A 25,822-nucleotide genomic window follows, 5' to 3' on the forward strand; every position below is an offset into this window, starting at 1 on the left:
AGTCTCGAAGAATGTTCCATAACCATCGTGAATCAATGTGACTATTAAAGTGACAAATAAACATCAGAGAATTCGGAATATAAAATAATTAGACACAACTAACCGATGATGTAGTCCAAAATCAAATACTCGCAGTCTATAATTATCCAATATCATGCAAATATCCTAAATATCATGATACTTAACTGCCATTTGCATAAATGACCATCTCCAATAATCATAGCGTGATTTTACTCTCGAAGTATATTCTAATACGTTCATTATACACTATAATTCATTCTCTCTTGAAGACATAGAACTAACACATTAATACTCTTGAAATCTACTATAATGTCCCATGTAACACAGCAATACATTTGTGATCCGCCCCGGGATGTCACAAATTCAAAATCAGAATATCAGACATGTCCTACGCGTACCCAATACTTAACTAACACATTTGAATTCTCGAAGATCCTACCCATCTTCCGGTTTTCATGTCTCGTCTTAATATTATCTCTCCTCTGCGTTCACTTTACAGGTTTTGATCCAAAGGAATGGAATCAAGACTTGAGTTTTAAGATCACACTCAATTTATATTCAAACATACCCTATTTGAAATTACAATCCGATTCAGTGAGACGACTGTACACTCGAGAAAATCTAAGTTACATAGACAGAGATCCTGACACAATTCTCCACAAGTGAATGCCCGCATATCACAAATAAAGTGAAATCATAAGGATTATTAACAAATGATTCGCCAAACATGATTCAGAAAATCACATATACCATTCACTATTATATCAAAATCTATCTAATGGAAACAAAGTATGTGATGATCGTCTGCTGATATTACTACATGGCAAAATACAATAACTATGCAACTATACCATAATGCAAGACCATTTACCAATTCTAACTAAGTTAACTATCCCACTACAGAATAGATATTTATTATACTAATGTGCTGACTTAGCTTTACGATGTCTTCATGACGCTGGTTGTCCTCAATGATACAATTACATGTGGCTTCATCTTAACCCATCGCTGCGGTCTAGGCCTCCATATTGGCACTATCACATATGGTATTAGGTAACATCTCCATGTTGAATTTGTAGTTGTCCTCTTCTTGATTTAGAGCTGAAACTTGCACAAGAGTAATATTAATAAGGTTATAATACCAATATAAAAGGGTCCGTTATTGGACATTATAAATTTTCCAGCTAACTCATTCCTGGTTGCCAGTGTTGCACCCCTGTGCGCTAGGCTGGGCTCATCGGTTGGTACCTAGCCCACCTACCCCAACAAAAAAATTGCTTTCTGTAAAGGATCTTTAATTCCAATATTTTCATTTTTTATATGTCTTTTTATCATGAAACAATTTTTCTGATCAAAATGGTGCATATCAATGTAACTAGAATATTAACAGGTAGGCCATTCCAAGGAGTTGCGCTGCCATTGGCTGGTGCTTGTGACGTCACCCTGAGGATAGTGCTACCGCCAGATTCAATGCATTATATGTTAAAGGGTACAGTTAGCTGAGTGTTTCTTTGAGTCAATCTTATTAGGTATTTTAATTACACTCCACTTTGTCATGTATCTTTACAGGACATAACATTTATCATTTAAAATTAATAAGAAAATATAGCGCCTCAAATCTGTAGCTGTAATGATACACATACACTCACAGCAGTGATTGCATAATTGAGAAAAACAACATTTTATGAATGAAGTACTCGAACTAATAACATATAAATGAGGTAAACACTGAATTCAGCACTTTTTAACTTAACATAAACGACAATTAGTATCCATCTTATTACAGTTGATTTACAGCTTCAACAGAAAGATTCGTAGTTATATGAAATGTAGGTTACACGAAATGCAGTAATTTAAGAACATTTTGTTACCGGTATACATCTAGATTCATATTCTATTGGAGATTTGTCTTAAATGATGATAATGCTACCCAGAGAAGATTCTTCTTCATAGCATTCTTTCGTAAACTGTCCATATATCTTTTCTGGTTCTTCTAATGCTAATGAATGTTCTTTTTCTCACATACATTGATATTATTTTGCTGTGAATTTCAGTGAATTTGTGTGGACCTAAAATCATGACATCAGATGAAACTTAACACATGACTATCTATATTCACTTCGTCGAAGTTAAAATAGTTTTGTACAATTTTGTAAGAAGTTCAACCATCAATACGAATTTGACATGAGATTCATAATGAAGTATCAATGTCATTTCCATGCCACTTAGGAATATTTTGGGAGACTACAGCATCTACCTTCAATTTCCTTTTTTAATGGCAAGCCCAGCAGTTCGTTTTTTAAGTCCCATTCATAGTTATGAGTAGGGACCTGAAAAATTGGCATTTATTGTTTTCAAAATTAGCATCTGTTTTCTTTTTCCAAAATTAGCATCTATTTTTCCAAAATTAGCATCTATTTACAAAGTTAAAATAATCACATATTGTTAGTTTTAACAATTCCAAGTTTATGAAGTGCAGTTATTGTCCTTGGTTCACACACAATACAAATTCATTGTTCAAACGAAAGCATTGTCAGTACTTCAGTATTGCTGTTTTTTCAAATTGCACCATCTTTCTGTAACCACTGTGTTGTAATAAGACAACACACGCTCACTGTCTACATTGTTCGTTGGGGTCCACAACAACTCAAGACAGTATTTCGCAAATATGCTGAACTCTGTCTGAACTGCAGTTAATGCAAGCATGACATCACATTTTTCACTTTCTTTCATCTGGGTTTGAATTGCATGTTTCAGAGAATAGTAACCAGACCAGATATCATTTTGTGAGGGATCTGTTACTCCAAACAATTTCTCAAGCTCATCTTATTTATTTATCAGTGTTATTCAAAATTATATTTTTTGGATACAAAGCTTGAGAAATTGACACAAAGTGCTTATGGTTGGGGTCTTTAGCTTTCAATGTGACTAGCTTGCACTGTGAAGAATGAGCAGCTTTGACAAATGTTTCTCTACATGCAGCCTGCTGTAGAGGAGCGAGCTTAATCAAAGCATTATTAGTTGCCACAAAAAAATTCCCCTGACACATGAAGGTAAAACTGACATCAAGGGTATGCAGTTTGGGGTAAAGGAGATGAGAGGTAGGATACAGAGACCCTTCAAGTTCAGTAAGGAGGTCAACCAATCCAGCTGCATGATCTGTGACAAAAACCATGTGGGAGTGAAGCCTATTCACTTCTCGGTCACTCAGATCAGTCAGGTACTTAATACCACAGTTGTTGATGTCTTTCATGTCAGACATCTTGAAAATTGTAACAACATCAGTAAAGTAAGCACTTAAATAGAAGACAGACTCAAACCAGCTATTCCACTGGGCTATGACAGGCTTTGCTTCCTTTGAAGCACCATACTTTGATATTAAGAATTGTAAATAATAAAATTTTTGCTTTCTTGTGTTCAAAAATGCAGACTTTACCATCGCAAACACATGATTTAAATTTGTCATCACTGCGACCCAACTATTGCCAACCAAGTTGATCTTATGTGCCCAGCACTGTACATGCATTAAATGATCCCCTACTTAATGTTTCATAACATCAGGTCATGTACAAAGTTAACAAGGAAAATTAAAATTATAAGGCACATCCTCACACACTACACAATGATCAAGAATACCGTAAAGGGCGAGTTGGTAGATACTCATAGTTAGGGAAAATTTCTTATAAAGAAATCACAAAAGCTCATCCACCTGCTGAATACTGTGTATATAACATTCACAATCAATATGGGTTTTGACCGTAACTGGGCCTTCTTCAGCTGAATAATTTAAACAAAGTTAATACCTAAAAATAACATGTTAAGAACATAATTTATCAACAACATATAAATATTGGTCAACAAGTCTGAATACGAAGCGTGTTTTTTAAGTAAGGTCCGTTTGAAAATAAGTACACAACGAAAGGTTATTTCAAAAAAGTAAAGTTATATTCAGAAAGTACATACTTCACTCTATTTTTCGCCATAGTTGCCAAGTTTGTTCAAACACTTATCATACCTCGTAACCAATTTTAAAATACCCTCTTCATAGAAACTTGCCGCCTGCTCCGATAACCAAGAGTTCACTGCCGTTTTCACATCGTCGTCATAATTGTAATGGTTGCCACTGAGGTGATGTTTGAGGTGGTGGAACAGATGGTAATCGCTCGGCACAAGATCAGGACTGTAGGGTGGGTGGTCCAAAACTTCCCAGCCAAAACTCTCCAATAAATCACGGGTCTGACCTGCAGTGTGAGGTCTTGCATTGTCATGGGGAAGGACAAATCCTTTTGTCAGCATGCCACGTCTTTTGTTTTGAATCGCTCTGCGTAGCTTTCTCAGGGTTTGGCAGTATGCTTCTGCATTGATAGTGGTTCCTCGTTGAATGAAGTCAACCAACAAAACACCATGCCTATCCCAAAACACCGACGCCATGATTTTGCACTGGGACAGAGTCTGTTTGGCCTTCACCTTTACAGGCGAGTGTGTGTGTCTCCATTCCATGCTCTGTTGCTTCGATTCGGGCATGATATGCGAAACCCGTGTTTCGTCTCCAGTTACAATCTGACTCAAGAAGCCATCACCTTCTTCGTCATAACGAGTCAAGAACTTCATCGCACACTCAAATCTTTGGTTTTTGTGGTCCTCTGTTAGGAGTTTCGGGACCCAATGGGAGCACAGTTTCCTAAACTTTAGGTGTTCAGAAACAATGTTGTAAAGCACTGATCTCGACACGTCAGGAAATTCGTTTGAGAGAGCTGTTATTGTGAAGCGCCTGTTCTCACGAATCTTCGCTTCAACTGAAGCCACCAAATCGTCTGTAATCAAAGAAGGGTGACCGGAGCGGTCCTCATCATGGACGTTGTCACGGCCATCTTTGAATTGTCGTACCCACTTACACACTTTGCTTTCACTCATAACAGTATCACCGTACACTTCGCAAATCTGTCGATGAATTTCTGCAGCAGACAGGTTCCTTGCTGACAAAAACCGTATCACTGACCGAACCTCACATGCGGCGGACGAGTTGATAGTCATAAACATTTTGAAAGCACAGAACAGTACCGTACAGGTTAGCCACAGAGCTGAAACCGAGCACAGTTGTTCCCGAGACATGCCAGTACACGACACACACGCTCGTTGTGATATGCGTGCGAACTACTAGTGTCTACAAAAAAACGGACCTTACTTAAAAATCACGCTTCGTACATCAGGATCCTCAAATGACATAAATGAACTCATTGGCACTGACTTACGGAACCGTTCCGTATGCCGCCATTTTGGACTGAACGCCAACACGCAGAACTGTTCCGTACAAAGAGGATAGAAAAGAATAGAAATGAAACTCGATAATAAATTTTGGTGCCAAGCCACAAGGTGCTAGAAGTTTCAGTCCTCAATCAGAGATAGCGCCACAATGTGCATTGTGAGCAATATCTTACTATTATCATCAACAGACAGCGCATAGAAGTGACTTCCGGCATAGGGATGCAAATCTGGTTATGCTTACCGCAGCTCCTCCCTCCCCCCTCCTTTCCTATGCCCTTCACCCCTCCTTACCCATGCTCTTACACCCGCCGCCCATCCCCACCTACTTCGACGATTATAAGCAGGTCTACTATTTCCATTCCCAATACATTATAATTCATATATTTTTAATTTCAAGTTCTATGTTGTAAATAATGATCTGATACCCCTAGTTCGTATGGCATACTATGTTATTGAGAGCATAACCTCTCACCACGAAGTAGCTTTGCCTTGAAATGAATGATTGACACTGCAACAGCCCAAGGACTCTTAAAATGAACACGGACCAAACCACCACATACAAGAACAAGAAACAACTACCTTGGGTGCAATCATCATCATCATCATCATCATCATCATCATCATCATCATTTCTTCGCTCCAGAAAGCCGGATGCGGTTGTGTACAAACCTCCTCCAGTTTGTCCTATCCATCCATAGGCGCTGCTCATATATGTGACGCCAGTTCAAGGTCCTTCAATATCTGTTTCTCCCAAACATCACAAGGTCTTCCTCTTGGTGTCTTTCCAAGAACATTGTGGTCAAAGTATGTTCGAGGAGTCCTGTGAGGGTCCATTCTTTTCATGTGGCCATACCATTGCAATCTTTTCACTTCTAGAGTCTCCAGCAAGCTTCTTTCCAATCCAAGCTGTTACTGAATATCCACATTCCTTATTTTATCCATTTTTGTTTTTTGTAGACAAGAACGGAGGAACTTCATTTCTGTTGCCTGAAGACGACTCTTTGTTGATCCAGTAAGTGTTGCTGCTTCTAGGCCATACGTCAATATAGGTACTAGATATATTTTGTACAAGCTGATCTTGGAAACTGACGGAAAGGTTTCATCCCAAAGTATTTGACGTACAGTGTGATGCAGCAAGCTACATAAATAAAATGTGGAAGGGACCCTAAATTAATTAGAGGTAAAAAGGCCAGGATCAAAAACAAAATTCTACGCTTGACAAATCACTATTGGCACTAAGTATAACAAATGATAAGACAAGACCTTCTTAAGGTGGAAACAAAATAACAAATAAATAAATTTAACTTACAATCAATTAAAACTGGAAGAAAGTTGAAGTTTACCAAAGATTAAAGAAAATAATAATTGATGGATAACAGAAACAATTCTTAAATAAATTTAAAATACTAGCCAGTAACTACAATTTTCTTTTGATAATTAAATTTAAGTTCATTTGATCCAATCAATCTACTTAAGTTAAATTGAAATTTGTTTCAACCTAATTGACCTTAACATAAATGTTTAAACGATAATCATGGTAACAAGGTCACATTACTTCTGAAACTCAAAATGCATCCAGAATTGAAATTAATATCAAACCAATTAAATTGTCAAATTAAATGATTGAATATAAAACCGTAGTAAAATATTTGGCAAAAGTTCAGAACAGCTTACATTTTCCAGCGCCACACATCCAGACGCGATTGCACTGTCATTTGTTTCTCTCTCGCTCGCTTCTCGCGGAGGACTTAATCGTGCGGTGGACAGAGCTGCCAACTGTTCATATAAAGAACTAGTCCTAGTGCAGCGGCGCTACTTTTATTTACGAATCTTGTTACAGCAGGTTAGTGACAAAGCCATTAGTCTGGATTGGTTAGACCATTGGTCACTGACAAAGCCATTGGTCTGGATTGGTTAGATCATTGGTCTGGATCAAGCAAAGGGGATCTGGGTGCATAAACCCCCAGGTTAGAAGCCGCGAAGTGGCCCTAGGCCTCTAGTATCCCGCGTGACACCTCCATTGATCTGGATTGGTTAGGGTAGGTTATTGACAAAGCCATTGGTCTGGATTGGTTAGACCATTGGTCAGTGGCAAAGCCATTGGTCTGGATTGGTTAGACCATTGGTCTGGATCAAGCAAAGGGGGTCTGGGTGCATAAGCCCCCAGGTTAGAAGCCGCGAAGTGGCCCTACCAAAACTACAGAACAAATTACACACAAACTGAAATGCTGCTTCTCAAGCCAAGCTACAATTTTTTCAGTAATTAACAGCAATTTTCATTCTGTTATGGTGTTGTAGAAAAAAGAAATTCGTGCAACTAAGTAGTATTGTAGTGTAGTAGTAGCTTATATTAATTACCTTGTCGTTGTGTGATCTTTGTGAACTATCCTAGGCAATATTTCTTTCCTTTCATTTTTATTTTGCACAGAATAAGTTATTTTATTTTTCCTTTTCTTCCCATTATTCCGTAAATAATGGCTAAGGAGTGCAAGTGGAGCAACTGTGGGTGTGGCCAGGCATTAAGTAGTATGAGGGAGGAGTTGGAGAGTTTGAGGGAGATAATTAGGATTCTCTCAGAGGACAGGAAGGAAAGTAGGCCTTCCTCAAATAATGTACAGGATACAGTAGGTATAAAGGAGGGATGGGATGGAAATGGGGAAATTGTAGAAGACAGGTGGTCTAATGTTATAAGGGGAGTAAGATTGCAGGCTAAGGGCTCGGTTCAGGACCAGAATTCAGGAGAGGTGTCTGTGAGAAATCGGTATGAGTCACTGCAGGTAGAACAACCGAGGGAAGATGAGGAACAGGGAACTGTTGCTGAGATGTGTGGAAGCAGGAGGAATGGAAAAGGTAGGAAAGGGAAATGTAGTGTAGCGGAAAGGAAAAGACAGGTGGAACAGGGTCATGGGAGGGAGAAAAGGGAGGGGGAAGTAGCTTCTGCAGCAGTGAGCAAAGATAGGGCTGACCAGGAGGGGAGGGGATCAAATGAGGTGGGTAGGGTTGAGGCTCTGGTCATGGAGGATTCCATCGTTAGGTATGTGGGGAAAGTGTGTGGAGGAAAGGGAACCAGGGTAGAGTGTTATCCAGGAATTAGGTTCTGGCAGATGTTGAGGAAAGTAGAAGAGAAGGAAGAGGGAAGGGAGAAGGTGGTAGTGTTTCATTTTGGTACTAACAACGTAAGGCAAGCAGGTATAAGTACCAACATAGTTGGTAAATGCAGCACGGATGAAGTTTAAGGAAGCGGAGATTGTTATCAGTGGGATACTGTGTAGGAGGGATACTGACTGGAGGGTGATTGGGAATTTAAATGAGACTATGGAGTGGGTATGTGGGAAACTGGGAGTGAGATTTCTAGATTCTAATGGGTGAGTAGGAGACAGGGATCTGCGCTCAGATGGCCTTCACTTAAACCAGAGTGGTACATGTAAGTTAGGAAACTTGTTTAGAAGGGTTATACACAGGTACATTCAGGGAAATGGGGTGGCCTAGGGAGCAGTGTTAACCAAACAGGGAACTGGAAAACAAGTAGGGATGACATAAAAATGTTAGTGTTGAACTGTAGAAGTATTGTAAAGAAGGAATAGAATTAAGTAATCTAATAGACATATACTTACCAGATATTGTAATAGGAGTTGAATCATGGCTGAGAAATGATATAATGGATGCAGAAATATTCTCACGGAACTGGAGTGTGTATCGTAGAGATAGGATAGGAATGGTAGAAGGTTGAGAATTCATTGTGGTGAAAGAAGAATTTGTAAGCTACGAAAAAGTTAAGGATGAAAAACATGAAATTCTGGGTGTAAGGCTCATCTCTAAAGATAATAGGCAAGTTGATGTATTTGGAGTGTACAGACAGGGAAAGGGTAGTGCTGACGCTGATTCAGAATTATTTGATAAGATAATCGGCCATGTTGGAAATGATATGGAAAGGAATGTGATAGTGGCAGGTGATCTCAATTTACCAAATGTCAATTGGGAAGGTAATGCGAATGACAGGAAGCATGAACAACAAATGGCAAATAAGTTAATATGGGAAGGGCAGCTGATTCAGAAAGTGATGGAACCAACTGAAGGGAAGAATATTTTGGATGTGGTGTTGATGAAACCAGATGAGCTCTATAGAGAAACCAAAGTCATAGATGGTATTAGTGATCACAAAGTTGTTTTTATCATAGTTAAAAATAAATATGAAAGGAAGCTATTTAAATTAGGACTATTAGGCATTACCATATGGCTGATAAAATAGGCATGAGGGAGTTTTTAAAATGTAACTATAATCGCTGGAATATGGTAAAAAAAAAAATGTAAACAGACTCTGGGATGGGTTTTAAGCAATTGTTGAGGAATGTGAAAACAGGTTTGTACCTTTAAAGGTGGTAAGGAATGCTAAAGATCCACTATATTATAACAGAGAATAAAGAGAATAAGAAGGAGGTGCAGGTTGGAACGAAATAGAGTTAGAAATGGTTATGGAAGTAAGGAGATATTGAAGGAACTTACTAGGATAATGCATCTAGCAAAGAAGTCAGCTAAGGATAACTTGATGGCAAGCATAATTGATGGTCATACAAATTTTAGTGAAAAATGGAAGGGTACCTATGTATAGGTACTTTAAGGCAGAAACAGGTTCAAAGAAGGACATTCCTGGAATCATTAATGAACAAGGGGAGTGTGTATGCGACAATATTCAAAAGGCAGAAGTATTCAGTCAGCAGTATGTAAAGATTGTTGATTACAAGGATAATGTCCAGATAGGGGAGGTGAGTAATACTAATGATGTATTAAAATTTACCTATGATAACAATGGTATTTACAGTAAGATACAAATGTTGAAAACTAGAAAAGTAGCTGGAATTGATAAGATTTCTGGGGATATACTAAAGGCAAGGGGTTGGGATATCCTATCCTGTGCTAACCTTTTCATTTCTACGTAACTATTACATCCTACATCTGCTCTAATCTGCTTGTCATAATCATACCTTGGTCTACCCGTACCGTTCTTACCATCTACATTTCCTTCAAAAACCAACTGAACAAGTCCTCGGTGTCTTAAGATGTGTCCTATCATTCTATCTCTTCTTCTCGTCAAATTTAGCCAAATCGATCTCCTCTCACCAATTCGATTCAGTATCTCTTCATTCGTGATTCGATCTATCCATCTCACCTTCAGCATTCTTCTGTAACACCACATTTCAAAAGCTTCTATTCTCTTTCTTTCTGAGCTAGTTATCGTCCATGCTTCACTTCCATACAATGCCACGCTCCACACGAAAGTCTTCAAAAACATCTTTCTAATTCCGATATCAATGTTTGAATTGAGCAAATTTCTTTTCTTAAGAAAGCTCTTCCTTGCTTGTGCTAGTCTGCATATTATGTCCTCCTTACTTCTGCCATCGTTAGTTATTTTACTACCCAAGTAACAATATTCATCTACTTCCTTTAAGACTTAATTTCCTAATCTAATATTTCCTACATCACCTGCCTTCGTTCGACTCCACTCCATTACTTTTGTTTTGGACTTATTTATTTTCATCTTGTACTCATTACCCAAGACTTCATCCATACCATTCAGCAACTTCTCGAGATCTTCTGCAGTCTCAGATAAAATAACCATATCATCGGCAAATCTCAAGGTTTTGATTTCCTCTCCTTGGACTATGATTCCCTTTCCAAATTTCTCTTTGATTTCCTTTACTGCCTGTTCTATGTAAATATTGAAAAGGGGAGGGGACAAAATGCAGCCTTGCCTCACTCCTTTCTGGATTGCTGCTTCTTTTTCAAAGCCCTCGATTCTTATCACTGCAGACTGATTTTTATACAGATTGTAGATAATTCTTCGTTCTCGGTATCTGATCCTTATCATCTTCAGAATCATAAATAGCTTTGTCCAATCAACATTATCGAATGCCTTTTCTAGATCTACGAATGCCATGTACGTGGGCTTGTCCTTCTTGATTCGATCCTCTAAGATCAGACGTAAAGTCAGGATTGCTTCACGTGTTCCTACATTTCTTCTGAAGCCAAATTGGTCTTCTCCCAACTCAGCTTCAACTTGTTTTTCCATTCTTCTGTAAATAATACGTGTTAAAATTTTGCAGGCATGAGATACTAAACTAATGGTGTGGTAGTTTTCACACCTGTCAGCACCAGCTTTCTTGGGAATAGATTTAACAACATTCGGCCGAAAATCGGATGGGACTTCTCCTGTCTCGTACATCTTGCACACTAAATGAAATAACCTTGCCATGCTGGTTTCTCCTAAGGCAGTCCGTAATTCAGAGGGAATGTCATCAATTCCAGGTGCCTTGTTCCTATTGAGGTCACTCACAGCTCTGTCAAATTCTGACCTCAAAATTGGGTCTCCCATTTCATCAGCATCAACAGCCTCTTCATGTTCCAGAACCAAATTATCTACATCTTTACCTTCATACAACTGTTGGATATGCTCCTGCCATCTTTCTGCTTTGTCTTCTTTCCCTAGAAGTGGCTTTCCATCTGAGCTCTTAATATTCATACACCTAGATTTTCTGTCTCCAAACGTTTCCTTGATTTTCCTGTATGCAGCATCTACCTTTCCCAGGACCATACAGCCTTCGACATCCTTGCACTTCTCCTTCAGCCATTCTTCCTTAGCTACCTTGCACTTTCTATCCACTTCATTCTTTAATTGCCTGTATTCTTTTCTGCCCTCTTCATTTCTAGCATTCTTGTATTTTCGTCATTCATCAATCAGGTCTAGTATCTCCTGAGTTATCCACTGATTCTTAGTTGATCTTTTCTTCCTTCCTAACATTTCTTCAGCAGCCCTACTGACTTCATTTTTCATGACTCTCCACTCTTCCTCTATAGTGTTTCCTTCAGCCTTTTCATTTTGTCTTTGTGCAACATGTTCCTTGAAACAATCCCTCACACTCTTTTCTTTCAACTTGTCTAGATCCCATCTTTTTGCATTCTTTCCTGTCTTCAATTTCTTCAACTTCAGATGGCATTTCATGACCAACAAGTTGTGGTCAGAGTCCACGTCTGCTCCTGGGAAAGTTTTGCAATCCAATACCTGGTTTCTGAATCTCTGCCTAATCATAATGAAGTCTATTTGATACCTTCCAGTGTCTCCAGGTCTCATCCACGTGTACAGCCGTCATTTGTGGTGTTTGAACCAAGTATTGGCAAGGACTAAATTATGATCAGTGCAGAATTCAACCAGCCGACTTCCTCTTTCGTTCCTTTGTCCCAATCCATATTCTCCTACTGTACTTCCTTCTTTTCCTTGGCCTACCACTGCATTCCAGTCTCCCATCACAATAGATTCTCATCACCTTTTACATATTGTATTAAATCTTCTATCTCTTCATATATTCTTTCAATTTCTTCATCATCCGCTCAACTAGTAGGCATATAGACCTGCACTATTGTGGTGGGCATTGGTTTGGTGTCTATCTTGACAACAATAATTCTTTCACTATGCTGGTCATAGTAGCTTACCCACTGCCCTATTTTCTTATTCATTATTAAACCAACTCCTGCATTTCCCCTGTTTGATTTTGTGTTGATAATTCGGTAGTCGCCTGACCAAAAATCTTGTTCTTCCTGCCTACGTACTTCACTTATACCAACTACATCTAACTTTAGCCTATTCATCTCCCTACCACAATGATTCAAACTTCTAACATTCCATGCTCCGACTCGCAGAATGTCAGTATCCATCTTCCTGATGATTGCCCCCTCTCGTGTATTCCCCACCCGGAGATCCGAATGGGGGACTAGTTTACCTCCGGAATATTTTACCCGGGAGGAAGCCATCATCAGTACATCATTCATACAGAGAGAGCTGCGTGTCCTCGGGAGTTAGTTACGGCTGTAGTTTCCCGTTGCTTTCAGCCGTGTAGCACTATCAACACAGCTAAGCCATGTTGAGTATTATTACAAGGCCGTATCAGTCAATCATCTAGACTGCCGCCCTTGCACCTACCGAAAGGCTGCTACCCCCCTTTCGATGAACCATTTGTTAGTCTGGTCTCTCAACAGATACCCATCCGATATGGTTGCACCTGCGGCTCGGCTATCTGCATCATTGGGACACGCAAGCCTCCCCACCGCGGCAAGGTCACATGGTTCGCAGAGGAGGGGTGATAGACATAAACCTGAAAATTACAGGCCAGTCAGTTTGACATGCATTGCATGTAAGTTTTGCAAAAGCATTCTTTCTGATTATATTAGACATGTTTGCAAAATTAATAACTGGTTTGACAGAAGGCAGTTTGGGTTTAGGAAAGGTTATTCCACTGAAGCTCAGCTTGTAGGATTTCAGTAAGATATAGCAGATATCCTGGATTCAGGAGGCCAAATGGTCTGCATTGCAATTGACCTATCTAAGGCATTTGATAGGGTAGATCATGGAAGACTACTAGCAAAAATGAGTGCTATTGGACAAAAAAAAAGAGTGACTGAATGGGTGGCTATATTTCTAGAAAATAAAACTCAGAGAATTAGAGTAGGCGAAGCTTTATCGGACCCTGTAATAATTAAGAAGAGAATTCCTCAAGGCAGTATTATTGGACCTTTATGTTTTCTTATATATATCAATGATATGTGTAAAGAAGTGGAATCAGAGATAAGGCTGTTTGCAGATGATGTTATTCTGTACAGAGTAGTAAATAAGTTACAAGATTGTAAGCGGCTGCAGGGTGACCTCAATAGTGTTGTGAGATGGATGGTGGGCAATGGTATGATGATAAACGGGGTTAAAAGTTAGGTTGTGAGTTTCACAAATAGGAAAAGTCCTCTCAGTTTTAGTTACTGCGTTATAATAATAATTTCGTGTGGCTATTTCTAGCCGAGTGCAGCCCTTGTAAGGCAGACCCTCCGATTAGGGTGGGCGGCATCTGCCATGTGTAGGTAACTGCGTGTTATTGTGGTGAAGGATAGTGTTATGTGTGGTGTGTGAGTTGCAGGGATGTTGGGGACAGCACAAACACCCTGCCCCTGGGCCATTGGAATTAACCAATGAAGGTTAAAATTGCTGACCCGGCCAGGAATCGAACCCGGAACCCTCTGAGTCGGAGGCCAGTACACTGACCATTCAGCCAACAAGTCGGACATTACCGCGTTGATGGGGTGAAAGTTCCTTTTGGGGATCATTGTAAGTATCTAGGTGTTAATATAAAAAAAGACCTTCATTGGGGTAATCACATAAAATTGATTGTTAATAAAGGGTACAGATCTCTGCACATGGTTATGAGGGTATTTAGGGGTTGTAGTAAGGATGTAAAGGAGAGGGCATATAAGTCTCTGGTAAGACCCCAACTAGGGTATGGTTCCAGTGTATGGGACCCTCACCAGGATTACTTGATTGAAGAACTGGAAAAAATCCAAATAAAAGCAGCTCGATTTGTTCTGGGTGATTTCTGAGAAAAGAGTAGCGTTACAAAAATGTTGCAAAGTTTGGGCTGGGAAGACTTGGAAGAAAGGAGACGAGCTGCTCGATAAAGTGGTATGTTCCTTGCTGTCAGTGGAGAGATGGCGTGGAATGGCATTGGTAGACGTATAAGTTTGAGTGGTGTCTTTAAAAGTAGGAAAGATCACAATATGAAGATAAAGTTGGAATTCAAGAGGACAAATTGGGGCAAATATTCGTTTATAGGAAGGGGAGTTAGGGATTGGAATAACTTACCAAAGGACATGTTCAATAATTTTCCAATTTCTTTGCAATCATTTAAGAAAAGGCTAGGAAAGCAACAGGTAGGGAATCTACCACTTGGGCGACAGAATCTGCCACTTGGGCGACTGCCCTAAATGCAGATCAGTACCGTAAAATGGGGTAACTTCGGCCACTTTCTCGTATATTTTTAAAATTAAAATGTGAAATATTCCCTCTAATTTTCTGAAAAATATAATATAAGTTCTGCCATTTCTAAATATGAACATAATTCTGATTGTTATTCAGTAATGAATTATGATTATCGAAAGAATGGCCGGAGTTTTCTTCGATGTAGTTTTACTTTGGCCACTGTGAATGTTTTATAAAAGCCTGCAAAAAGCCCAGTATCAACAATCACAAACAAATTAAAACGATTTGTCGTGAAAAAGAAGTATAGTGATCAAATTCACATTTTTCACAAAGAAGAAACTATTTCATTTAGCCTAAGCATACAAGCATTGTATGATATTACAAATTACGTGTTGCATTGCGTAATTACTCGTAATGGTACAAAAGATAATAAATAAAAAGTACGAAAATCATAAAGTCCAATAGTATGGAGGGAAAAGGAGATCGAAAAAGAAGCAATCTTGTAGACTGTTCTTATAATACACTGTCTTCTAAATTAGAAAATATCTGGGCCGTCAATCAAGTTCTTAATTGCGCCTCGTCCATGTCAACTGATTTCCATCTATTTATCATTGAAAATTGGAACCGTCTTTCTCCTCCCTGTTGGGATAAACTTCCCCGTTTATTGTTATTATGGCTTTGTTAATCTCTTCTAAAGCATTCTTGAAGTAAACAGGCTCGTAATTACAAAACCCGCGACCGCGTAATGTTTTCCTGTACGTTCTTGGCATGGCCGAAGTTACCTCAGAAGTGGACAACTTTCATCACAAAACTATTCCCTGAAGAACCTATTTGAATAAAATGCATCAAATTAGGTTGATCAGTTACCAGACGTACTTACATTTTGACCCCATAAACCACTGGAATGGAGAATCGAATGCTGGGGCTAGAGAACAGTTTGTTTCCTGCTGTTACCAGACAAGACAATAGTCGGGGCTCGAAAAAAATGGATTGACTCAAACATGAGCCCGCCAATGTTCTTTGGACTACCGAGTTTTGATAGAGCATTCTATTGTACGTGCCTTTCAGTTGTTGCAAGTGGTTTATCTTTTTCAGTTTAGGAGGCAGGAGAAAATAAGTATTGCTATTCGTCAGTGGCCGAAGTTACCCTGTATGGCCGAAGTTACCCCACTTTACGGTAGTGACTGATTGATTGATTAACAACAGGCAAAGACTACATAACTAAAGTGTACACAAACGAGAAATTATGCAAGTAGTAATGAAAGGAATAAGACAAAACACGGATGTTGATAGTTCAGGTGAGCGTTTAAGAAAAGAAAATTTAAGAATTAGGAGAATAAAATTTCAACTCTCTACTAATTGCGGTGATACAGATAATAAAAAAATAATAATGATTTAAATTTCATTGCACACAAACATAAATATTTTTTTTTGCTAGTTGCTTTAACAATGTTGCACCGACACAGATAGGTCTTATGGCGACTATGGGACAGGGAAGGGCTAGGAGTGGGAAGGAAGCGGCCGTGGCATTATTTAAGGTACAGCACCAGCAGTTGCCTGGTGTGAAAATGGGAAACCACGGAAAACCATTTTCAGGGTTGCTGACAGTGGGGTTCGAACCTACTATCTCCCGAATACTGGATACTGGCCGCACTTAAGCAACTGCAGCTATCGAGCTCAGTAACATAAAATTTAACAGAAGGCAAAATTGTGGTTATTGAATTTAATGTGAGGTGGCCTTGAAAGCGGCATGATGCACATGAGGCAGAATTTAAACACTCAAGACCAGAAGAAGAAGAAAAAGGAGAACAATCCCATTACGAGTAATCAGCCAACACCAGGCAACTCACAATAAAATAATAAAATAATGCTGACATTAGACTTGAAATATTTCACTTCGAGGCAAACGGCCTTTAATTCGCTCATTTCATGCCCTACTTGCCTGCCATGTACAGAACCTGCCTACAACTATGTACACCTTGTGAATGACCTCCAGTGCCATCTAACAATAGGGACAGGAACTTCCTAAAGCTAGCTACAGATTGGAACCAAAAGCCCCATTGGACTTTCACCTGGGTGGTACTGTACCAACTTATAAACGTTTGTAGTTTTATTTACTAGCAAGTAATGAGTCTTGCGCTGCATGTAGATTACTCCTTGAAGTTCATTGAATCTTCTAAATGATATCCACCCATCTAAGCTCACAGAATATATATATAACACTAACGTGTATGTTTCACAAAACTCAAGCTCTTAAACCAGAGGGAGTAAAAAGGTGCAGTTTGTACCAAAATCTTCCAAATCATCTCAATAGTACAGGAAAAATCTTGCATTTCTTGAAAAGTTAACGGAATTATATTTATTTTATGTAATTAATTTAATCACAAATTGCACCAAGGTACTGTATAAAACATGGCAGTATGTTCCCATACTCCTATATACAGCATTTCTTAGCGGACTATCATGATACAGGAAGTCACTGTCGCCTCGATGTACAGATTGGGAGAAAGGAGATGAGCTGCTCGAATAAGTGGTATGTGATACAAATTCTTATAATTTTACCACCTATTCAATACATAATAAGCTAATGAGGATGTACATCTTTATTAAATTAGTAGACAAATAAGTTTGAGTGATGTCTTTTAAAGTAGGAATGATCACAATATGAAGTTGGAATTCAAGAGGTCAAATTGGGGCAAATATTTGTTTATAGGAAGGGGAATTAGGATTGGAATAGCTTACCGAGGAAGATGTTCAATAAATTTCCCGTTTCTTTGCAATCATTTAAGAAAAGGCTAGGAAAACAAGAGATAGAGAATCTGCCATCTGGACAACTGCCCTAAATGCAAATCAGTAGTGATTGATTGATTGATGGACCTCATAAATCCTACCTGACAAATAAACAAAGAAGAATGGGATGTAAGAACTATGGCGCATTAAAGAGGACAGCTGATGACACAGTACTTACATTATGATGTTGAAATTTGAAAATGAATATGGATTCCTCATGAAAGAATACATACTGCTTATCAAGAAAATGAAATGATGTTCAATCAAACAGTAATGAGATGACATGTTTGAGCAAGAATATCTATATACTTGTGAAGTTATTAGCAAGAACTTTAAGCACTATCATAAAGATGGTGTGTGTGACACCTTAATTTTGTATTGCTCACATTGGGATAAGGGGCATCAGTATCGCGTTACATACATTCAGACCTGAGCTTGCTTATGGAATATGTTGTACCGGAAAATTAGTGTTTTATAATTTTTTTTTGGACTGTGAGGTATTGTATGAAGGTGTGTCTTTGTCTTCTTAAACAGTTCACATTAATATCTGAATTTCACATTGTGTGTGGTTTACAAGTTGTAGCACATGCACCATCAATAAATCATTTCAAACATAACATTTATTCTTACATGCCCATATCATACTAATATTTGCTCTATTTCATTTCAGACTTTACTACATTCACATCTTACTCTGCCTGACAGTAAGTTGGCTGCTGTATTGGTTCTGCAGCTCCTACTCGATACCACAGAGGTTGATGTCTCTAGTATTCTTTGTTATTCGGAAAATCTTCATCATATAGAACATTCATACATCGGTTGATCTTCTCCGTTTCTGGACTCTGTCTCTCGTCGTCTAATTGATGGTCCTGGAACCCTCCTTAGAAGAAATTGGCAGCTCGACAGGTTCTAGGAATTTCAAATTAATGACAGAATGAAACGACAGCTGTGAAGTCCATTTCATTGTTACTTTAGGAACTGTAAACTTGTGAAACTCAAGAGTCATCTACGATTAAAAATATATAAATTTTGATTTTGTTCAAAAATAAATTCAAAACTGCTTCCAGAATGGTATATTCAGGAGAGTGAGTTCTCCAATTTGATTTCAAATGTGTGATGTATATATCAGAAGAGTCCAACTCCTTGGCTGAATGGTCAGCATTGAGGCCTTTGGTTCAGGAGGCCCTGGGCTCAGTTCCCTTCTGGGCCAGAGATTTTAATTGCATTTGATTAATTCTTCTGGCTTGGTTGCTGGGTATTTATGTTTGTTTGTTCTTCATATTCACACACCACACCACACCACCAACCACCACAGAAATACATAATAGTGATTACATCCCTCCACAAAGTATTGGTGGCAGGAAGGGCAACCAGCCATAAAACAGGGTCAAATACACATGTGCAACACGGTACATGCCCGCGACCCCACAGGTGTGATGAAAAGTGGTAGAAGAAGAATAAGAAGATGTATATATCAGAAGGATCAGCTGTGGGTTCGCCAATTTCATTTTAACTTCAGCAGGTTGATTTTCATCAAATGTAAACAAATCTGTGTCTGAAAGTTTGTGCTGTTGGCTCTTATTTAACTAGAAAATGGACCTTTAAATTTAATAGCCTGCATATCTGTTGGTATTTTTCACAATTGTAATTGAAGCAATACTGGTCTAGTGATCTAGTCACTGACTTACACGTTGAGGTCTCTGGTTTGAAGCATGCCAGCGCCTCATTATTAATTTATCTTTTATCTATTTTATCTCTGTTCATATAGTCTGGGAAATATACAGATACAGTTTGTTTTATTAATGTATAATACAGTGAAAACTCTTTTGCATGTTCGTTCTTAAGACGTTTACTCCTTTAGCATGTCGTAAATTCGAAGTCCCAATTCATGTTGTATTAAATCTATATAAAACTACCTCACTTATCGCATCACAAAGTTTTGCTATTACTGCTTAGTACAATCACATTTTTCCTAGCCTTGAAAATGTACTTTGTCATCCTTTGTGAAAGGAACGTGATTTCCAGCACAGATGAGACCCCTCACCACAGGAGTCAGGTCGGGGAAAGTTGCATGGAAACGGGAATGGCCTGGAATACTTGAATTTTTCCTGGATAAATTACACCTTTGGGGAGCAAGCTGTTGGCTTCAGGAAAGTTCAGTTTCGCTTGCCATTTTTCAGTGATATTGATGTATAACCCAGTAAGCCTGTTTGTGCTTGTATTTTGCCTGATATAGATGTTGATTCCCATAGGGAATCTGAAATATTTGTCCCGAATGAGTAAATTTATAATACCAATATAAATGGTCCATTATTGGACATTATAAATTTTCCTGCTAACTCATTCATGGTTGCCAAACAGGCATTTCCTGTGTGTATTTCCCAAGTAAACCTACTTTATAAACATCGCCTTTCAGTTAGAGATTATTCTTGTTCCAGTTCACACCATGTCGTCTAATTGCGGAGTTGTGTCGAAAGGTATGAAGGAATGTGAAATTGAAGATATGTTAGAAGTTAGTGGAGATAGTGAGCTTTCTAGTTGTGGTTCAGAATTGTATTCTGATGAATGTAGTAGTGATAATGATTCTAAGAATCATGAGCATGAACAAATATTGTGTGAAGATCGAGGGACAGGGCTACAAAGAAATGTTACTAGTGATATCTGGAGTCACAATATTTGTCAACAAGTTCTTTACAGCTTGCTGAGTCAAGGGAATACAGTGTGGTTTCACAAGACCCTCCAATATTTATCTCAACACACTTCTAATGAACGCGAGTATGACGAGCGCTTTGGAGCATTCAGCACGGCAGGCGGGTGATAATATTTGAGTGCTGTGGAGTGTTGCGGATGGCATAGAGGTAAACCTTATCCACACATCATCATCCATCTCATTTGAAATTTCTTCTATTAACTTGTTTAACTCTTCCTTAACTAATACAAAGAAAAACTGGCACTGTTGATACTACCTGGCAAGACACTAATGCTGATGAAATAAGGGCATGTGTAGGAGTTCTAATTTATATGGGATTGGTTGTTATACCTGAAATAGATGATTACTTACAAGGATACTTTTGCATGTGCCTATTGGTAAGGCAGGCAATGACACTGAAATGGTTTAGGAAACTTGGGCAATATTTACATCTAAGTAGCCATGTAAACAGGCCAACACCACAAGATGAACACTACGATATTGTGTACAAAGTAAGACCAGCTCTTCAACTTACCGAAAAATTCAGAATTTTGTACGCACCTGGCCGGGAACTCACAGTAGATGAAGCTATGATAGGTTTCAAGGGAAGATTTATCTTGAAACAATACCTCCCAGCGAAACCCACCAAATTGGGTATCAAAGCATGGGATATTGCTGACAGTGTAAATAGCTACCTTCTGAAATGTGAGATTTACAAGGGGAAGAAAGAAACACGAGACCAGAATTTATTATTAAGAGAGCAGGTGGTTTTACACCTGACAGAGTCATACTGAGGAAAGTAGCTTCACATTTAATTTGATAATTTTTCAGTTCTGCAAAACTGATGAAATTATTGCTAACCCATAACACCTATAGTTGTGCAACATAAAGGGTAAATAGAAAGAGTTGGCCTGATCAGTTTAGGAAACCTGCACAATTGAAACTCAAGCAGGGAGAATATAGGAAAATGCAAAATGTGGGTGTAATAGCAACAGTCTGGCAAGATAAACGTACTGTTCTTATGCCGTCAACAAATTCAGATTCCGTGAATGATGATACAATGAAACAAAAAACCAGTAAAGGCAATGAAGAAATAAAAATTGCATGTTCTCATGCTGTCATAAATTACACAAAACATATAGGTGGCGTGGACATCAGTGATCAGAAAAGAGAATACTACAGGGTTGGGCGAACATCTAAAAAATGATGGATATTTATTTTTCATTTTGTGATGAATGTGTGCATTGTGAACAGTTTCATTCTTTATGATATAAGTCAGTAGGGCGTGTGAGTCTTGGGTGCTGGAAGGCAGTGTGGAGCGGTATCGGCAATGATCGGTGTGGATCAATATAGAGCATCTATAGGAAGATGGCAGGGGAGAAAGAAGAAGGAAGAAGTGAAATCAGGTGGGTGCAAAATGAAAATGGAGATTAAAGAAGAATTACTGCTTTCAGTGGTGGTGGTTATAATATTGCTATGGATTGGGGGGGTCAAGCTGAACCCAGGTCCGACATCTAGTAGAAATGAGGAATGGCCAGATTTTGAAGAATTCAGAAGACTAGTAAAAGAAGTGGTTGAAGAAGCCTGTCCCTTTGAGCAGCTAAAAAATATGTTGCAAGAACAAACCAGGGAGTTTGAGAAAATGAAGGGATGGTTGCGGGAAAGGACTGACGATATAGCATCGCAAGTGAGGAGTAAAGACGAAGAAGTGGCTACACTAAGGAAAAGAATAGGACGATTAGAAGAGGAGACACAGCAACTGAAAGCAGAAGTAGAAGCCAACACTTTAAATCGTAGGCAGAAGTGCCTATTTATATATGGGGTGCCAGAGGAAGGGAGAGAAGACAAAGTGCTCACAACCTATAAAGTAGTGGACTTAATACAGGGGAAGTTGAAAGTTAATTTTAGTGAAGTGGACATAGACGATGTGCAGAGAGTGGGAAGTAGGAGGGGCAACAGGCCTATCAAAGTTCAACTGTTTTCCACGTTGATGGCGGATGCTGTGATAGGTAATGCGAGTAATGTGCAGAGAGAGAAAATATGGATTAAGAGAGACGTGGGAAGGGAGGCGATTAGGAATGAAAAAATACTGAGAAAGCACAGAATTCAAGCTATAAATCAGGGGCTAAGAGCATATATAAAAGGACAAGAACTAGTGGTGTCAGATGGAAACTGGAAGAGAACCTGGACTGTAAATAGATTGATCGATTTAGAAAGGAAGATAAAGCAAGAAGAAGAAAAAGGGAGAAGTGTTGAGAGCAGTGGGGAAGGTAGGCAAAATACCAAAAATAACGGTGATCTGTGTGAACAGAGGCAGGTAGAGGGACCAAGTGGAAGTGCGACCAGAAACAGTGAAGAGGAAAGGCAGGAAAGTGAAGGCAATGAAATAACGGAAGTGCAGGGTAAGAAGGCAAGGTCAGAGGCAACCTGGGGGAGTCTCGACCTGAGTAGGAGCAGAGGGAGGAGTAGAAGCTTAAGGGACCTGAAAGGAGCTGCTGATGGTGGCAAAGGAAGTCAACAGAGTGAAGATAGCGATGAAAGGATGGCCAAGAGAGGTGAGAGAGAAGCAGGAAGGAATAAAAAATTGACTGACATGTGGGGTATGGGTAGAAATGAAGAGGGTGTGATTACTCGAAGTAAAAAACATTAGAATATTGAAGAGTGATGACAGAATTTGTAATGGGATGTATAATGTGTATTTGGGGGATGGTGATTTATTGATGAAATATGGGAGTGCGAGAGGCAGCTGAGTTATGAGAGTGGAGGTTGAAATGTGGTGATGGAGTAGTGATGTTGTAATTGGATGTTTATTTAATGCTAAAGTAAGTGAGTGTTGAGAGGGAGCAGAGTTTTGAAGGTGGAGGTTGAAATGTGGTGTTGGTGAAGAGATGGTATATGAGTGTTTGGTATTTTAAGGTGAAGATGGCTTGGTATCTAGATGGGTTATTTATGTCGGAATGGAGTGTTGAGAAGTGGTGTCTTTTGGTATATTTTGGTATGGTGGTGTGTATGGGATCATTTCCCTTTTCCTTTTCAGTACAGTAGATGAAATTTGTAAGTGTGAATACGGGTTGGCTAAAGTAGTGTTATGGCTGATTGGAATGTAAATTAAGGAATGTTGCTGTTTTGATTTGGATTGAGAGTAGGGCAGGGAACAATGGAAATGACGTAAGTGCTGAATGTATAAGGCCACGTAATGAGTGATGGTTGCGATAGCAAATGTAATGCTGAGTATGGCTGGGGATTTAAATGAGATCAAGCTTGAGTAAATAAGTATAAAGTGCAACACCACCAGTTTAATGGTAAACACAGACATGGTTGATGTTGTAAGATAGTCTGGGCTCAGCAATATGGTGTGGGTATTGTAGGAGACTAATAGATGTGAAGGAATAGGTGCATGCGGAACATGGCTTCGAACCAACAAACGAGGGATGGAACTATCCTCCCTGCTGAAGGTGCCGCGGGCGATAAGGACCACGACGGTGCTACAGCATGTAGGTCGCTTCCATCTGGCATTCTTGGGGAGCGTAAGGCAAGGTCTCTCTGTTGGTGTTAGAGTTGGTTGGAATGCAAGTGCTGAAATGTTGAGTTTTGTTGTTTGGAGTATTGATTAGGTGTAGGTCAGGAACAATAATGTGATGCAAGTGCAGAGCGCAATAAGGACACTTGATGAGCATGTTTGAACATTGAGTAAGTGACTGCTACAGCTAATGACTGCTAGGAATAATACTATCATATATATATACATTATTATTATTATTATTATTATTATCTTTATCATTATTTCTCTCTTGATTCTGGGGTTTTAATTCAACGGAATGAGGGGCATGGCAAGGGGTTCTGAGGATGACTGCTGTGGTGACTCTATTTTGGGGGTTGTACGTTTCCGGAGTATCCAGCGAACCTCATGGCATGCCCAGGGGATACGGTAATTTCTTTCCTTACCCTTTTTTGTGATATGAGTTGTCCATTATTATTATTATTATTATTATTATTATTATTATTATTATTATTATTGCAGGTGCTTTTTTCTCACCATTCATGCATATTAGGGGGGAGTAAGGGAGGATGGGCAACTGAGAAAGACGGGGTGGGTAATGCCCACTCCAAATAAGCCAAGGAAGGGAAGAATACGATAGGTTGGATAGGGGAGGAGAGAGGTTCCAGTTAGATATGGACCGTCGTAATGGAATAGTGAGAAGAAAACACACTGTCATCTGGTAGGATGGTTGGGGTTTTCCTTAGGGCCCCACAGTTAGGGCCGGCCGTGTCATCATGGGGAAGGCGGCCTTCTTCTCACCAGGGGGACGACACGGTCGGACGGTAGCAGCAGTCAGCTAAATTTGTATTGCTTTACTTTATTTTTTCTCTATTATTTATTTTACTCTGTACTTGAACATGTATAGGGGCGAAGTCGCCTGTTATGTTCAATAAATGTTCAATGATATAAGTAACCGACCAGCTCTCACAACTCATAGGAACAGACAGCTGAAGTGCAAGTTGGTTACAAGAAAATGTTGAGATAGAGGAGGAGACTAAGGCCAATGAAGTATTAAAATTTACATATGATAACAATGACATTTACAATAAGATACAAAAGTTGAAAACTAGAAAAACGGCTGGAATTGATCAGATTTCTGGGTGCAAGTTTGAGCAACAGCTGATTGGGAACTTCACATCCCACAAACGTACGGGCAGGAAAAGAAGTTTATTTCTCTTGTTAAGATACGGTACCTGGTCATGCCTAAGTGTGTGCTTTGTGTTTACAAATTAAAAATGGGCCAGCTTCTGGGAGAGGCAAACAAACAACATTCAGATGTAAGCAGTGTGATCTACCACTGTGCAGGATGGGGTGCTTTTTGGAATACCATCAAGATTGAAATGTGGATATTCAAAATTAGTGTGAGTACACATTTATATGCACTAATCATTTAGGAATGAAATGCAAAATAAATTACATTTATCAATAAATACTGATCTGCATTTAGGGCAGTTGCCCAGGTGGCAGATTCCCTATCTGTTGCTTTCCTAGCCTTTTCCTTAATGATTTCAAAGAAATTGGAAATTTATTATTAAACGTCTCCCTTGGTAAGTTATTCCAATCCCTAACTCCCCTTCCTATAAATGAATATTTGCCCCAGTTTGTCCTCTTGAATTCCAACTTTATCTTCATATTGTGATCTTTCCTACTTTTATAAATGCCACTCAAACTTATTCGTCTACTAATGTCATTCCACGCCATCTCTCCGCTGACAGCTCGGAACATA

At 39.1% G+C, this 25,822-nt stretch overlaps 1 protein-coding gene across 5 annotated transcripts in view; it reads left to right on the forward strand.

Annotated features, from left to right (window-relative positions):
- LOC136879413 (fatty acyl-CoA reductase 1) overlaps window positions 1–19,737 on the forward strand; it is a 143,972-nt gene extending 124,235 nt beyond the window's left edge. For 3 of the 5 annotated variants that reach the window (XM_067153230.2, XM_068228900.1, XM_068228901.1), the window contains one exon: window positions 18,537–19,737. In XM_067153230.2, coding sequence (XP_067009331.2) covers window positions 18,537–18,669 — 133 coding nt within the window. In that variant the 3' untranslated portion in view covers window positions 18,670–19,737. Of the gene's footprint in view, window positions 1–14,240; window positions 14,429–18,536 lie in introns of all 5 variants that reach the window. The other 2 variants (XR_011018635.1, XR_011018636.1) reach the window with 2 other exon arrangements.
- Window positions 19,738–25,822: the final 6,085 nt, after the last annotated feature.

Source organism: Anabrus simplex, chromosome 8 (assembly GCF_040414725.1).
Source record: "Anabrus simplex isolate iqAnaSimp1 chromosome 8, ASM4041472v1, whole genome shotgun sequence".
NCBI lineage: Eukaryota > Metazoa > Arthropoda > Insecta > Orthoptera > Tettigoniidae > Anabrus > Anabrus simplex.